Source organism: Hemicordylus capensis, chromosome 3, assembly GCF_027244095.1.
Source record: "Hemicordylus capensis ecotype Gifberg chromosome 3, rHemCap1.1.pri, whole genome shotgun sequence".
Lineage (NCBI taxonomy): Eukaryota > Metazoa > Chordata > Lepidosauria > Squamata > Cordylidae > Hemicordylus > Hemicordylus capensis.
The window spans coordinates 185,701,577-185,718,273 of NC_069659.1; the positions used below are offsets into that span (position 1 = coordinate 185,701,577).

A 16,697-nucleotide genomic window follows, 5' to 3' on the forward strand; every position below is an offset into this window, starting at 1 on the left:
TCACCAATACTCTTCTGAGACCTATAAGGGTCCTTGAGATTATTGCTTCTTTCCGCCAGCCTGGGAGCATGAAAGTCTGGGTTACTATGGTGGCTCACCATGGCATTGATATTAAAATTGAATAGGAGCAGGGTCAGGATGCAGTCCTGTTGGACTCCCTTCTGTCTTGAGACAGGGTTCATAAGCTGCCCTTGAGGGTTAAACCTTACCTTGAGGGTTGTATCTGCATGAAGAATGCGGATCAGATAGAGCAGGCATCGGCTGATCGAGGAAGATTCAAACTTCTCCCATAGCTTGACTCAGGAGATGGAATCAAATGCGGTCTTTAGATCTATGAAGAGGGAGGCTGAGTTGTTGGAAGAATAATTTTCATTGAAGTGCTGGAGCACCAGGCATTGGTCAGTAGTGGATCTACCCTCCTTAAAGCTCCTCTGCAAGATTTTCTTGATCTAGCCAATCCCTACAGGTAAGTTTCCTATGCAAATGTCTAGCATAAAGCTTGCTGATAGTATTGAGCAAGCTGACGGGCCTATAGTTGGCTGGGTCATCCTTTCTTCCCTTTTTGAATATGGGGTGATGATCACCAGCCCCCAGTCCTTGGGAATATGGCCATGAGAGTGAATGTAAGTAAATAGCGAGGCCAAGACTGAAGCCCACCACTTAAGTTGTTTTTTATAAGCTCTGGCAGGCTAACGCCTTTCCCGCTCTAGACTGGGAGATAAGAGACACCAGTGGCCACATGGGCAGGCCCTCTATATCTGGTAAGAGGGAGCCATCTTCTGCAGTGGAGGCTTCATATAGCTTCTGGAAGTGCCTTTCCCAGATCTCTGGTAAGATTTGGGTGTCTACCTGAGCCATGCCATTGCTGGTGGGGTTGGCCATTATGTGCCAGAACGTGGCTGAGTTCTTTGCTCCGACTGCCTGGATGAGCTGTGACCAGGTAGCCTTCATTGCCTCTCTTTTCTTGCATGCCAGTAGGTGTTGATATTGTCTCTTGAGGTATAGGAGGTGTGGGAGGACTGTTGCGGTGTTTGTTCCTGTACTAGATTTGTGGATCTGATAGGTGAAGATAAGTGCTTTCCAGGCATCAACACAGTCATCAAACCACAGTTTGGATGATGCACATGTATGTATGTATTTGTTTATTTCGGCCCAAGGCCAGCATAAATACAAGAAAAACCAAGAGAAACAACAACAGTAAAATACATAGTATACATAAAACATTAATACCTTCAGATACCGTATACATAAGTAATTTCATTCAAATAAAACCAGTTAATCTGAAGTGCACAACCTGGCATCTTGTGCCTCAATCACTCTAAACTGAATTTTGCTTGCTATGAAGAAAAATTTTGGTACCCTCCTGTAAGCGTGCTCTGACTTAGCAGTAAGCAGAAAAAGAACCTTTTCCCCATCAGAAGGGCAATTGGAGTTATAATGAGTTAGTAGTGGGGAGAGAAGCTTTCCCTTTAATTCAGTATAAAATCTGCACTTCAGCATCAGATGTTCCATGGTCTTCACTTCACCGTTCTGGCAGGGGCATAATCTTTGATCATAGGGCACCTTCCGAAAGCGTCCTTCCAATACCACCAAATGATGCACATGTGGCTTTGAGGGGGTGTCAGCCTTAAGGATTAGATGGTTCTGTGGTTCATGCACTAGGGTTTCGTAGGTTGCTGGGGGGGGGGCACGAGTGGGATCCATTTATGTTAGGTCTCGCTAGTAGCTCTGGAAAGGTCCCGTGGCAAACTCACAAGCATGCAAGAATATAAATCGGGTATATTTATTATTATTATTATTAGTAGTAGTAATAATAATTTGATTTCTTTACAGCCCTTCCAAAAATAGCTCAGGGCGGTTTACACAGAGAAATAACAAATACATAAGATGGCTCCCTGTCCCCAAAGGGCTCACGTTCTAAAAAGAAACATAAGACACACACCAGCAACAGTCACTGGAAGTACTGTGCTGGGGGTGGTTAGGGCCAGTTACTCTCCCCCTGCTAAATAAAGAGAATCACCACATTAGAAGGTGCCTCTTTGCCAAGTTAGCAGGGGTTAGTTATTTATGCAAATACATAATAAAGAAACATTACGCAGAAATATTTCAACTCGCCATTTAACATATTCCCATCCCACCTGTGTTTCCCCCCCACTTCCCCCTTTGTCTCTAATTTGCAGAGGTCACCACTTGGGACAGACTAAAGAGGATTTGGAGGCCCCCAGGGGGTGTGGAGGCCCTGGGCTTCGGCCCTGAAGTCTACGGGTGCCTCTTCTGCTTTAACTGAGCGGACAGTGCTCTCCCTGAAGGTCCCGGTTTCAAAGCTTGGCATCTTCTCTGATACAAGCAGGGTTGTAGCTATAATTGAGCAGAAGAGTTCAAAGAACCCAGGCCCCCCACTTCCTGAGGGGCCCCCAGATCCACCTTTCCCTATTTTCTTCATTCTCTCCCTTACTTCAAGGGGCGGCCTGGGAGAGGGGCGAACACCACCCCTCTCTCTCCTAGGCACTAGGCCCCTGGATACAAGGCTACACACAGGACCGACTGAGGAACACTCTGCTGCTGATGGGAGCATCCAAATGCTGGGCTAGCTGGAACAAGGTTGCAATAGGCAGCTTCCTATGCCTTGAATGAGCCCCTGGTGGCGCAGTGGTAAAAACTGCCACCCTGTAACCAGAAGGTTACAAGTTCGATCCTGACCAGGGGCTCAAGGTTGACTCAGCCTTCCATCCTTCCGAGGTCAGTAAAATGAGTATCCAGAATGTTGGGGGCAATATGCTAAATCATTGTAAACCGCTTAGAGAGCTCCGGCTATAAAGCGGTATATAAATGTAAGTGCTATTGCTATTGCTATTGAAGCAGGGCACGGAGAGGACCGCAGGGGTGTAGCTAGGGGAGAGGCGGCCGTGTTAACCCCTATCCCTGGGGCCCCTCGGAGTGAGGAGGAAATAGTGACGAAAATAGGGAGGGGTGGAGCTGGAGGGCCCTCAGGAGTTGGTGCGGCGGGTTCTTTGCCTTCAATTATAGAGCTACACACCCCTGGTGAGGCCCCCCTTCTTTTTGCTAGCCAGTCCTGCTTAATGCACCTGCTGGAGTGGGGCGATGAGAGGAAGACACCGCTGCGGATCCGAAGCCGAGGAGAGGCGTTCTGCACGCTTGCAGAAACGAAGCGGTGGGCGGGACTGTGTGTGTTAACACCAGGCGGCGGCGGCGGCAACAACAAGCAGCCGAAGCCGGGGCAGGAAAGGGCTGCCTCAGCCGCTGGACCGGCAGAGAGTGCTGCGCTTTAGGAGGGGCTGGAGTCCTCCTGAGGACTCTTAGACTTGGCTATGAAGCCTTTCAAGGGGAAAAGCTCAGCCGGCGGCAAAGGTGAGTGTGCGTGAACTGAGCGCAGATTGCATTTTCCGTGCTGTCTCTGGGGGAGTCAGCGGCGCTCGCTTCCCTGGACCGAGGGGGAGGCGGCGGCGGCGGCGTTTTCAGTCTCATGTGGCTGGATACAAACATCGGGGCTGAGCAAGAGTGAGGGGTGCCTGCTCGTCTGAATGCTGCCTTGCTGCAGGCCAGACCTGGCCAGGTTCTCTCCTTTGCTGCTTCGGGTGGGCGCGTGGTTGGCAAACGTGAAGCCTGTGCCCGTTTGTGCAGGTGCCTCTTTGCGGCTTTTGCAAATGTGTACTCAAACGAACGAGGCATCAGAATGGCCCGGCGAATACACGGCTTCCTTCCGAATGTCCCTCGGAAGAAAGACTGGGTTCCCGAATAGCCCTTTGGAAGCATGCCTGTCGGCATTCCGCCTCATTCTTTTGAGGGCGTTCTTTCCCCCGCCCCTCCCCTGGCAACTGGGGAGCACGCGAACCTTTTCCAGTGGTTTTCTAAGGAAAGACAAATCTATTTTTAAGGAGAGATGCTGTGCGGGCGACTCTCTTGAATCCTGATGCTTCCATACGCTCTAGCTGTCATTTTTCATGACATATTAAAAAGAATAATAACGCTGAATGAAGAAGATCTGTTTAGAACGAACCACCCCATTCCAACTATCATGCGTGTGCGGGTTTGTGTCCACCCTACCCCCATTTTTTTCTGATATCGGTATCTGTCCCTCCAAAATAACCTGAGGTGGGTGAGAAAATGCTCACCTTTGAAAATTGCCTGCCCAAATGAGAAATATGTAATGTATATTTCTACGGTGTTTGCTTAGAAAGGCAAACTCCTCACACCCTTTTGCAGAGGTAGCTAGATGCCCCCACTGCCAGAGGCGCTCTTACCCTGGAATTTGGGGCTGAAGTCAAGGGCCTCACACACCCCTGGGGTCCCCCCAGGGGCGTAACTAGGTGGGAGTGGGAGTGACCTTCCCCCAAATCCTCTTTAGTCTCTCCTGGGTGGTGTGGTTTGTGCCCTCAAGAACCTACTACGTGTTAAATAATGATGCTTAACTCGTGGGGGGCAGGGGGGGCTCCAAAAGCCTTTAGGTCCAGGCTCCAAAATTACATAGGTGCACCTCCTCCCCTCGCCCCCACATATATAGTTTTTTTTTCTAGGTCCATCTCTGTAAATCTCTGTCCCTGTTTTGTCTTTTTGATATATTTTGGGGTGCCTTTTAAAAATATATCAGCGAGAGCTGCTAGTCCTGAGATTTCATTCAGCTTCTTTATTCTAAAGGTGGGGGGTTGTATTGAACTCGTGTGTGTGTGTGTGTGTGTGTGTGTTTAACTTACATTTTATATCCCGCTCTTGCTCCAAGGAGTCCAGAGCGGTGTTCTTAAGTTTCTCCTCACAACAACCCTGTGAAGTAGGTTAGGCTGAGAGAGAAGTGACTGGCCCAGAGTCACCTAGCAAGTATCATGGCTGAATAGGGATTTGAACAAGATGCCTTTGTGTTGTTCTTGAGCTATGTGCAACCAGTTCACTGTGAGACTGGTCATTTTATTAAACAGGTTTAAGTTCTTTTTTTAAAGTAAAAAGTTATAATTAGCTTTTTAACAACCCTGCTTCAGAGCTAGCTAATGCAGTGTAAATGAACAAAAGACAGAGAAAAGCCTCTAGCAGGATGCTAGAAGCTCTGGCAGTGATAATTAGGGTTTACAATTACATACATGTCCCATTTTCATCTCTGAAATGTGAGAGGGTATGTGGTTGGCTTGGCTATGTGAATTGTTCCACAACTAGATCTGCAGGACTTGTTTATAAGTTACTTTCATGGTAATGAAAAGCATGTAAATGTCCTGTGCTTCCAGGAATCTCATTGCTATCTTGCTGCATATGTTCTTTTCCTTTGTGGTAGGGATGTGCACAAATTGATTTTTTAAATTCAATTTTGTGCCCAAAACATATCACTCCTGATTTGTTTTGTATCCAAATCTACCCCCTCCAAATAACCCCAGATTCGATTTGTATTTGCTTTGATTTGATTTGGGTTTGGAACTATTTGGACCACTTAACAAGGTCTTAGGGGCACCAAATTGGGTTGGTGGGTAGGCCCCAGGAGTGCCACCTACCACCCAAATTTCAAGGCAGTGGGGCACTTGGTTGATTTTTAATGAATTTATTTCATTTTTACTGATTTTGAACATTTCCACCATAGGAAACAATGGGGATTTGAAGCTGCCATATCCTAAACCTAAAACAGATCCTCAGATTTCTTTTTTTAAAAAGCTAAGCTCTAGCCCTTGTAGAAGTGGAGTTATGGAGCAAAATGTGCAGTCATTTTTCAAGTGTTTGGATTCTTTGGTGTATAATAACCTTTCCTCATAATGAATCCCTATGAGGATTCATTGCACACCTTCATTTATTCTGTTCATTTTGACTATCATTGGACAGTGCCAACTGTCAACTGCCATGTGTCAACTACACCCCCCCCACACACACAAACACTGGGGTACTCAGTTTATTTTTTAGATATTTTTGAAGTGTTTAGATTCTTTAGTGTCTTTATTAAACACCTTCATTTCTTCTGTTCATTTTGACCCCACTGCTTTGCAGGTGGGGATGGAGAATTAGTGGCATCCCATATTCCAACTACCCCGCAATCCACAAGCCTCTGGGTACTCAGTTTATATTTTAGGATTTTTTTTTGAGTTGTTTAGACTCTTTGGTGTGCAATGAATCCTCATACGGATTCATTATGAGGAAAGATTATTAGACATCAAAGAGCCTAAACACTTGAAAAAAAAACCAAGAACATAAACTAAGTAGTACCCCACTGCCCTGCGGGTGGGAGTGGGGTATAGTTGGCACATGGCAGTTGACAGCTGGCACTGTCGAAAAGACAGTCAAAATGAATAGAAGAAATGAAGGTGTGTAATGAATCCTCATAGGGATTCATTGAGGAAAAGTTATTATACACCAAAGAATCTAAACACTTGAAAAATAGTGACCACACACAAAAGAAGTGACCACTTCTACAAGGGCTAGAGCTTAGCTTTTTTTAAAAATGAAAGCTGGGAAACTGGTGGAACTAACAGGAGGAATCTGGATCGTGAATCAATTCGAATAGAATCAGGCATGATTTGATTTGTACCTGAATCTAGCCAATGGACCTCGGGGGTGATTTGTTTTGTCTCCAAATCACCTGAATCAGCTAGATTCAGGTACAAATTGATTTGTACCCGAATAAATTTGCACATCCCTACTTTGTGGTCCATGGAGAATTCAAACTTTTCTGAGGCAATGGTAAACCACTCCTGTATTCTGCCAAAGAAAACCACAGGGCTCTGTGGGCACCAGGAGTCGAAATCGACTTCACGACACATTTTTCCTTTACAAGCTTCAACAACACCTTCAGCAGCTTATTTGTGGTAACAGCTAAATATTAAAAATAAACTGCTAACTTTTAAAACTCTGTAGATATGTGACCCAAAAGGCATCACATATGAAGTTATCACTAGTAAGGCTCATGAATGGCTCATACAGCTGTGGGTGTGATAGGCGTTAGTTCCTTTAAAAACCAGGTAAGCAAGATCTTATCTGCTCCTCCGCTGTTCCACTGCTTTTCCAGGCATGATGCTCGCTAATCAAAAGGCTGTGTGCGGCTGGAGCGCCGCTCCTAGCAGCCTGCATGCAGTGTTGGCACACACATGACTGCCGCGCATGGGAACAGCGCTGCAGCTGCACATGACCTTTTGAACAGTGAGCGCTGTGCCTGGGAAAGCGGTGAGGTGGCAGAGGAGCAGGTATGGTCCTGCTTACTTGCTTTTTAAAGCAATCGCCCCACCCAAACTGGTTCGAATGCCCACACCTGAAGTTAGGGCACATCCCTAATCACTACGAAACTAAATTTATTTCCTTAAGGGAGACACTAACAGAGGAAATTAATTAATTAATATTGAGAGAATTCTTTACAATTCATAGTGTTAATTTCTACCAACATTCTCTTCAGTGTATGTGCTGCCATCATGAATTTAGCAACGCTTTATATTACATATCTTGGTTATACAGGAGATATTAAAATTTAAACTATTCATTAAAGTGTTCATTTGCATTCAGATATGGCACTTACTGTCTTACATACAGAAAAGGATGCACTGGTGCAGTGAGAGAGCAGCTTAACAGAACTTCCCAACTAGGCATGTGCCCGAAACGTTTTGGAGGCCATTATAAAGGCCTCCGAAATGTTTCGGCGCTGGGGGGGTGGGGGGTTTCGGCGTTTCGGCACTGGCAGGGGTAGCACTTTAAGGGCGGGGGAGGGTGTACTCAATCCTCCTGCCGCATTTCCCCTGCCAGTGCTCTGTTATTTTTAAGCCCCTTGGGGCGGCAGCGTTCCTCCCTGCCGCTCCATTTCCCCCATCGGCCGGAAGTGGCCGGAAGTAGCGAGCGTGCGTGCGCGGCAGACAGGCACGCATGCACACATCAGGCGCACGGGCACTCACTGCCACTTCCGACCGATGGGGGAATCACAAACACAATAAAACAATCACAAACAATAAAACAAGATAATATCCATACCAGAAACAGGGGCAGCAGGAAAAGAATGGTAACCTTCCTTAGGAAGAGAATTCCACAGCTAGGACAACGCAATCAATTAAACCCTATTCCCAAGAACCACCTACTCTCCTTCAGATGAAGACATCAATGCAATGGTCAGGTTGATATGGGAGGTTCAGCTAATTGACAGACGGGATTGTTTTAAAGAAATTGCTTTAAATTGTTTGAGATGCTCATATCAGAATTTCAATTTCCTCGATTGACTTTCTGGAAATACCTGCAGTTTGTGACAATCTCTGTGTTCCAGAACGACCCAAATACCCTTGCTGCATCAAAAATTCCAGATGCACTCAGATTCTTGACTTCAATAGAACATTACCATTTGTCCATAGATTTTTATACTACTTCCCCCCCTCTTTTTGGCATGATTTTGCGGCCTTTCACACATGCAGGCAGGGAGAAGGCTTCCCAAACGTTCCCTTCCCTAGATGGCCGTTGTTTTGTTGGTGGGAGCATGCAGCACGTTCCCACATAATCAGCCCTGTTCCCTGCATTGTGGAGCAGGACAGATTGATCTGAGGCTGGGACTTACTGTGAGAACGTGTGAGAACAGCCTCATTAGGATCTCCATTAGTTGAGCTAAATTGGCAACAGAATTGGTGCTTCTATTATGTTTCTTAATGTGGAGTCTCAGTCTTCTATTATGTGTCTTAATGTGGAGTCTTATGTGTCTTAATGTGGAGCTGTGTGCACAAAACCAGTTTGCCTGGTTCGGTTAGAGTCCAAACTTGACTCGAACTAAACTGGGCATTTTTGGTTGTGTCCCCCGGCGAACACACCCTCAGCTCAGATTGAATTTGGGGGTTCCAAGGTTAAAAAATAACTTTTCGCCTCAAATACACTCACCGCCGGGTCCAGGGTGCTGCCTCAGCCATGAGAGGATCTCTGCCATTTCTCAGCCCCCTGCCGACCTTCCCCCATTCTTCCAAGAGCCGTTTAGGCCCCTCTGGTGGCAGTGGCCATTTTGGAGGCTGCTGTGCATGTGCCCTGGCCATTTGTGTGGCTGGGCCATCACCCAGGCCATGCAAATGACCAGGGCACATATGCAGCAGCTTTCGAAATGGCCACCGCCACCAGAGGAAGGGCCAGAACAGCCCCAGAACAAGCCAAAATGGGCCTTGGAAAAGCAGGGGGAGGGGGAAATGGCAGAGGGCTGTGGCAGCACCCCTGGACCCAGTGGTGAGTGTTTTTGACGGATTTTTTAAATCGTAGAACCCCAAAATTGGCTCTGAGCTGGCCCAGGGGGCTTGGTTTGAGGTGGAGCTGCCCCGGGCCCGGTCCGGTTTGAGGGTGAACCGGCTTGACCTCAAGCCAGTTTGCACATCCCTAGTCTGAAGTCTAGGGAAGAATGCTTAATTGCTTTATGAATAAAGCAAAAAAGTATTTTCCCCTAGACTTGAGACTGCAACTTATTCAGCAGAAAACTATGCTAGAAGCCCATTGGACCCCAGATAGATTTTATATGCTGGGAATTGCAGACCATAATAGGATGTGCAGCAGCCAGGTGAACATTATTTTACATGTTGCTATGAACCATTTTGGCAGGTGGCGATACAGCACCTCAGCTGTCAACTTTACTTAGCTTTCCAGATCTCATACTTTACAGGTATGGATACATACCTTCTGACTGGGAGATTGAGGCTGTACACACACTTTGGATCTTAAAAGCCACAGCGGTGGCCAAATATATTGTTCTTCAGGGCCAGAAGGTGCTGGCTAAATGTTGAAATATGGACAGAAGAGCTCCTAAAACTAGCTGTAAAAGAAAAGTGTGCATCTGAACAGTGTTATACAGGCAAGAAATATATTTGTATCTGGTCCACATATCTGGAACTGTATGAATGCTAGCATTGTGATATGTTAACTCATAGTTGCATGTATACTTCAACCCCCTTGCTTCCTCTGTTCCTGTCTTTTTCTTATATTATCTGTGTATGCGTTGGTCTTACTTGCTTGCCATTTGTTTTGTTCAGGCATTTTATACTACCATTTGGGAGGGGTAGGCACATATTTGGTATATGAAGGGAAATGGAAATTGAGTTGTTTGCAAATAAATTCAGTATCCATTAAATGTGATCCATTATCACACCATCAGTACACACAATGCTTTACAGTAACAAAGAAGAAAATAGATTCATTCATGCCCTCAGGAGGCTGCAGTTTAACATTTGAGAAAAGAGAGGCAATAAAGGAAGATAGGAGTAAAGCTAATCAGGGAAGAATATGTATTTAGTTCAGTTACATGCATTTAGGCTTAGTTTCAGGAGGCAATGAAGATGAAGGGATTGTGCCAAAACTTCACAGAAAAGGTGGGCTTTGTGAAGGGACTGAAGGCATAAGTGGCAGTCCCCCTGAGAGAACTGAGAACTGATAGATCTCTTGGGGAAAGTGCTAGAGATTCTTCCAGTCTAAGAAAAGATTCCAGTGAATGTTTTTATGCCACTCTTTTGCCTGACTTGGGCCAAGTGCAAATTTTCTTTCCCTGGCAGTAAAGTTCGCATAAGTTGTCAAGCTTTCTCTTTCTTTCTTGAGTTTGTCACCAGAATTGCCTACATCTTTACAGGCCCTGTTTCCACAGAAGAATAGCAAGTGAATCTTTTATTATCCAAGCATTTATTTTATTTTATTTTATTTTATTTTTTACATTTGTATCCCGCTCTTCCTCCAGGGAGCCCGGAGCAGTGTACATGGTTATAGTTATCCTCACAACAACCTGTGATGTAGGTTAGGCTGAGAGACACATGACTGGCCCAGAGTCATCCAGGCATGAAGATAAATTGATGGGAGAAGCTTTATCTGCTCAATTTTTAGGCAAGTTAAAGATACAGGAGGAGCACAGACAATAAAAAAAGATGATTGTGTACCCAAAAGGAGGAAAGGTACCACCAAGTCCAGGAGGATGTACTCATGGTTAATGGGTAAAGTCAAGGAAGCCATAAAAGGGAAGAAGATTTCCTTCTAAAATTGGAAGGCCTGTCCAAATGAAGAGAACAGAAAGAAATACAAACTCTGGCAAAAGAAATGCCAGGTAACAATAAGGGAGGCCAAAAGAGTGTTTGAGGAACATTTAGCTAAAAGCATCGAGGGGAATAACAAACTTCTTTAAATACACCAGATGCAGGAAGGCAGTTGGACCATTAGTCGATGAGGGAGTGAAAGGGATTATTAAAGAGGATATGGAGGTTGCAGAGAAGCTAAATGAGTTCTTTGCGTTCATCTTCATGGCACAAAGTATACTGAGCATATACCTGTTCCTGAACCAGGCTTTTTGGGGATGTAGGCTAAAGAACTGAGTCAGAAGTGACAAGAGATGATGTTCTAAACTGTTTGGAAAAACTGAAAACTAGCAAATCGCCAGGGCATCTATCCAAGAGTCCTCAAAGAACTCAAATGTGAAATTGCCAACCTCCTTGCTAAAATATATAACTTATCCTTGCCATCAGGCTCTGTACCGGAGGACTGGAAACTAGCAAATGTTACACCAATTTTTAAAAAGGGATCCGGGGTGATCCTGGAAATTACTGGCCGGTTAGCTTAACATCCGTTCCAGGCAAATTGATAGAAAGCATTCTCAAGGACAAAACTGTAAAGCACATAGAAGAACAGGCCCTCTTGGGAGTGAACCAGCATGGCTTCTGCAAAAGTAAATTTTGCCTCACAAACCTTTTGGAGTTCTTTGAGAGTGTCAGCTTTGAGAGTGTGGATCAAGGTGATCCAGTTGACATAGTATACCTGGACTTCCAAAAAGCATTTGACAAAGTTCCTCATCAAAGAATCCTGAGGAAACCTAGCTGTCATGGGATAAGGGGACAAGTACATGTGTGGATTGCTATCTGGTTGAAGGACAGGAAACAGAGGGTAGGTATAAATCAGGCTTCCCTAAACTGTGGTCCTCCAGATGTTGCTGAACTACAATTTCCAGCATACCCAGCTACAAAAAATTGTGTCTAGGGATGCTGGGAGTTGTAGTTCAGCAACATCTGGAGGGCCGCAGTTTGGGGAAGCCTGGTATAAATGGAGAGTTTTCACAATGGAGGGAAGTAATAAGTGGGGTCCCCCAGGGATGTGTACCGGGACCGGTGCTTTTTAATTTATTCATAAATGATCTAGAAGTAGTGGTAAGCAGCAAGGTGGCCAAATTTGCAGATGACACTAAACTCGTTTGGGTAGTGAAATCCAAAACAGATTGTGAGGAGCTCCAAAAGGATCTCTCCTAACTGGGTGAGTGGGCGACAAAATGGCAAATGCAGTTCAATGCTGGCAAATGTAAAGTGATGCATATTGGGACGAAAAAAACTCAACTTCAAGTATACGTTGATGGGAACTGAGGTGTTTGTGACTGACCAGGAGTGGGGTCATGGTGGACAGCTCATTGAAAGTGTCGACTCAATATGTGGCAGCTGTGAAAAAGGCCAATTCTATGTTAGGGATCATTAGGAAGGGGATTGAAAACAAAATGACTAATATTCTAATGCCCTTATACAAAATGATGGTGCAGCCACACCTGGAGTATTGCGTACAATTCTGGTCACCACATCTAAAGAAGGACATTGTAGAACTGGAAAAGGTACAGAAGAGGGCAACCAAGATGGTTAGGTGCCTAGAGCACTTTTCTTATGAGGCAAGGCTACAACACCTGGGGCTATTTAGTTTAGAAAAAAGGCGACTGTGGGGAAACATGATAGAGGTCTAGAGAGAAATTCTTCTCCCTCTCACATAACACTAGAACCAGGGGTCATCCCATGAAATTGATTGCCAGGAAATTTAGGACCAACAAACCGAAGTATCTTTTCACACAATGCATAATCAACTTGTAGAATTCTCTGCCACAAGATGTGTTGATAGCCAACAACCTGGATGGCTTTAAGAGGGCTTTGGATAACTTCATGGAGGAGAGGTCTATCAACAGCTACTAGTCGGAGGGCTATAGGCCATCTCCAGCCTCAAAGGCAGGATGCCTCTGAGGACCAGTTGCAGAGGAGTAACTGCAGGAGGGAGGGCAGAGAGGGCATCTGCTGGGCCATTGTGTGAAACAGGATGCTGGACTAGCTGGGCCTTGGGCATGGATTCTTAACTTCCTAGAAGTCTCTGGGCAATCATAGGAAGGGGAATTCCATAGATTATGCAGCCTGTGTATACATGGCCAGGAATTTTTGTTCTGAATGTTTTCTGTTCTACCTCTCTGCCCTGTGATGGTGGCAGTGGGGAGGGGGGTGTTTTCCTGTAAAACCTCTTTTACCTTCCTCTTTTCCTGATTCAGATTTCCTAGAAGATGCTGGAGAGCTGGCTGAGGTGCTCTGTGAATTTGATGCAGTGATAGAGGATTTTTCATCCCCTGTAAATGAGCGCCACTTCCAATATGAAGAGCATCTGGAACGGATGAAGCGACGGAGCAGTGCCAGTGTCAGCGAGTGCAGCGGCATAAGTGACTCTGAGAGTAAGAAACTCCTCTCTCTTCTCACTCTTTTTGAGTGTAACTTCGTTTTAAATGTATCATTTTGGCATGCCCAGTGAAGACAAAATCCCTATCAAATCTGAAACCAAGCAGAGAATGGTAGTAGTAGCTGTCTTCTTCCTCAAAAGTGCCTGAACACCATGCAAAGAATTTGAAATGCATTATTTGGTACTATTGGTTCCAGGTGGTTTACATAGCTTGAAGTTAGCAATGCCATCTCAAAGGTTAAGGTATAGTTTCCTGTGCTTTTAATGATGAACTGTGTTCAGTCCTTGGCAGTTTTCATGTGAGACAGGACTGTTTCCAACATGACAGTGACTTGCATTGAGCTATCTGCCTTCCAGTTTCTATCTCCCAGTTTATGGTTACAGACTCTCAATTTAAAGGAAGCTTGCATCAGTGCTTTGACTCTTGAGTCAATTGTTAGCATATCTCTTCGTGAGATGTGCTTTGTTCCTTTTCCTTTCTGTAGTTTCTCCACTCATTTCAAAGTATTTGGCTGTAGGCTCCACTCTAAGCACCTGTAGGCTCTGGTTGTAGATGCCAGCTACTAGCAGCAGCTTGTGAGAAACAATTTGTTATCTGAACACCTAAGATGCTGTTTGTGGTAATAATTAAACTGCCAAGAGTAAGATTATTTGCTGGAGGTTATCTTGAATGGCATTTGAAGATTCCAGGCCAATAGTGCAGGATGAACTATGAAGCACTTGATACCCAAGTGGTAAAATGGCCTTTGAGTGTTAACTAGAGTTGTGCATCACATCAAACTGATAATTGGATCAGAGGTAATGCAAGCCCTATGGGAGCATTTTTTTCTCCACAAACTATTCTGGCAAGTTATTCAATACCATACGGCATCCTATTGGCATGGTATCAAATAGGAGGAGAGGAGAGCTGCTCTAGGAGAGGAGAGCTGCTCTTGTGGTAACAAGCATGACTTGTCCCCATAGCTAAGGAGGGTCTGCCCTGGTTGCATCTGAATGGGAGACTTGATGTGTGAGCACTATAAGATATTCCTCTCAGGGGATGAAGCCGCTCTGGGAAGAGCAGAAGGTTTCAGTTCCCTCTCTGGCTTCTACAAGATAGGGCTGAGAGAGATTCCTGCCTGCAACCCTGGAGAAGCTGCTGCCAGTCTGTGAAGACAATACTGAGCTAGATAGACCAATGGTCTGACTCAGTATATGGCAGTTTCCTATGTTCCTGTGTTCCTAAATAGGATTGGAGGGTGGCGGTGGGACTTACCTTTATTGAAGAGATGGCTTCTCTGAAGAAATTGACTGCCTTCCGGCAGCCGCAGTGGCAGCACTTCAAAACACTGCCTTTCCTTTCTTGGTACCGCCCTACAGTGCACCAGAAAAGGAAGCAGCATCATGAAAGGAAAGGTATTGTTTTGAAACACTACTGCTGTGACAGTTTCTTTACAGAATCCACTAAAGGTAAGCCCTTCCATCCACTATCCTGATGCGTCAAGCCGATTAACAATTATTGGCTGGATGTGACCCTGACCACCCTCTGCATTGTTAGCAAGATGCAAGAATGGCCAGGATCGGGATCGGTCCAACCGTAGGGCCTATGCACAGCCCTAGAGAACACACAGACTATTTCTTGTTTCTTTAAAATATACAAACTCAGGGCAGGTAACTGCATTTGATTAATCCTTGCAACGCTGCAAAGTAGGTTGCTGTTCCCATTTTGGCAAAATGGGTTATTCATTCTGATGTGGGGCAGGTCTGGAAACATTCTGGCCTTTTCTTGCTACTCAGTTGTCAATGTTATTATCTATAAAGCTGCTTGTTCAAGTTGTGCCTTCCTCTCTCATATCTGCTTTATTACATTCAAGTTTTTTAAAAGGCATGTAGGAAATTGGATATTAAACTCTCTGAAAGCATTTTCAGATAGCAGCAATTCCGCCCATGGCAGAGCTGGGATAAGGATTTGAATTCTTGTTCAAGTACAACACTTGGGAATTAACTGGTCAAAATTGGCTCTGAAATATTTGCCAAGGACCATTGACTGCCTTGAGCAGGCTGCTTGTTTACACAACTTGTTCTTGAGAGAGGAATGCTTCTCAAAGCTGTTTTTACCTGTCTGAGACCCAGACTTCTCCACCTACCTAAAATGAAAACACAGCTTTGTTTTGTGTCTCACTGACCGTGTTTTTCATGCTGGCAATATTTACTAAGGTATATCTTGTGTCATTAAAAAAAAATGTTGGGTGGAGATCTAGACCCAAGGCTATTGGAATCAGAAGTGTGCCTCAGAAGGCTGTATTTGCTGAGTGTCTGCACTTTTCATCTTAATTACAGTTTGGTACTGTGCATTTTGTTGTAAGAAAAATTGTGACAGCTCTAGTATATCTTGCTTTGATCAGATCTCTAAGATATTCTGTGAAAATACTGAGAGAGGCTGCTTTCACTGTGCCTGTCTTTAATGTGGCCTCCCTTTCATACTACTACCTGGAGACCTGTCTACAGTCATTAGCGACTGAAGGGTTAACCCCTCCCCATGTGTCAACCAGTGTGCTGCCTCTTTAAATCTCCATGACTGGCTGGGGAAGCAATGCACTACTGGAAGGAGGGAAGGGGGACATGCATGATCTATGTAATTAAAGTCCAATTACTCTGAAAGGGTAAGTTGGGTACTCCCATCCATTTCCCAGGGCATTAGTTGATTTCCTTTGGAGCAGCATACCATCTTGGAGGATCTCTAGAGAAGGGGATGGTCTGGTGTTACAGCTGTCTCAAGGCATAGCTATAAGTCTGTTGTGTGTGCCAAATTTTACATGGAATTTGCATACAAAATTCTTAGAATTCACACTATTTTCTTGGAAGAGAAATATGTTCTAGTTCTTGCGATTGTGAAGAGATGTTTAGAATTATACAGATAAGTATCTGTAAATAAAAGGCTCTAGTTGCCTTGCTTGCCTACCCAGTCCTCTCTCACAGCTTCCACTTACTACTACCTCTGCAACACACATTTATATACCACTTTTCACCCAAAGTTCTCAACATGGTTTATGTAGAAAACTAGCCAACCCGCACAGAGCATCTGTGCGCTCTTTGAGGCTGGCTGTTCCCTTCTCTCTCCTGCCCCGCTCTCCCTCCCTCCCTTCTGCCCCACACTCTTGCCTCTCTTCCCCTCTCTCTCACCCCACTCTTTCTTGCCCTCCCTCCCCCTCCCACCCCTCTCTCTCACCCTCCCCTCCCTCTCACCCTCCTCCCCAGTCACTCCTGCCCTCCATCCCCTCCCCCTGCTCGTCTCTCCT

At 45.2% G+C, this 16,697-nt stretch overlaps 1 protein-coding gene across 1 annotated transcript in view; it reads left to right on the forward strand.

The window, feature by feature from the left end:
- The first annotated feature begins 3,011 nt into the window (after positions 1 to 3,011).
- Positions 3,012 to 16,697, forward strand: part of RGCC (regulator of cell cycle) — a 41,429-nt gene continuing 27,743 nt past the window's right edge. The window contains exons 1-2 of the mRNA XM_053312166.1: positions 3,012 to 3,369; positions 13,238 to 13,414. Coding sequence (XP_053168141.1) covers positions 3,330 to 3,369; positions 13,238 to 13,414 — 217 coding nt within the window. The 5' untranslated portion in view covers positions 3,012 to 3,329. The remainder of the gene's footprint in view (positions 3,370 to 13,237; positions 13,415 to 16,697) is intronic.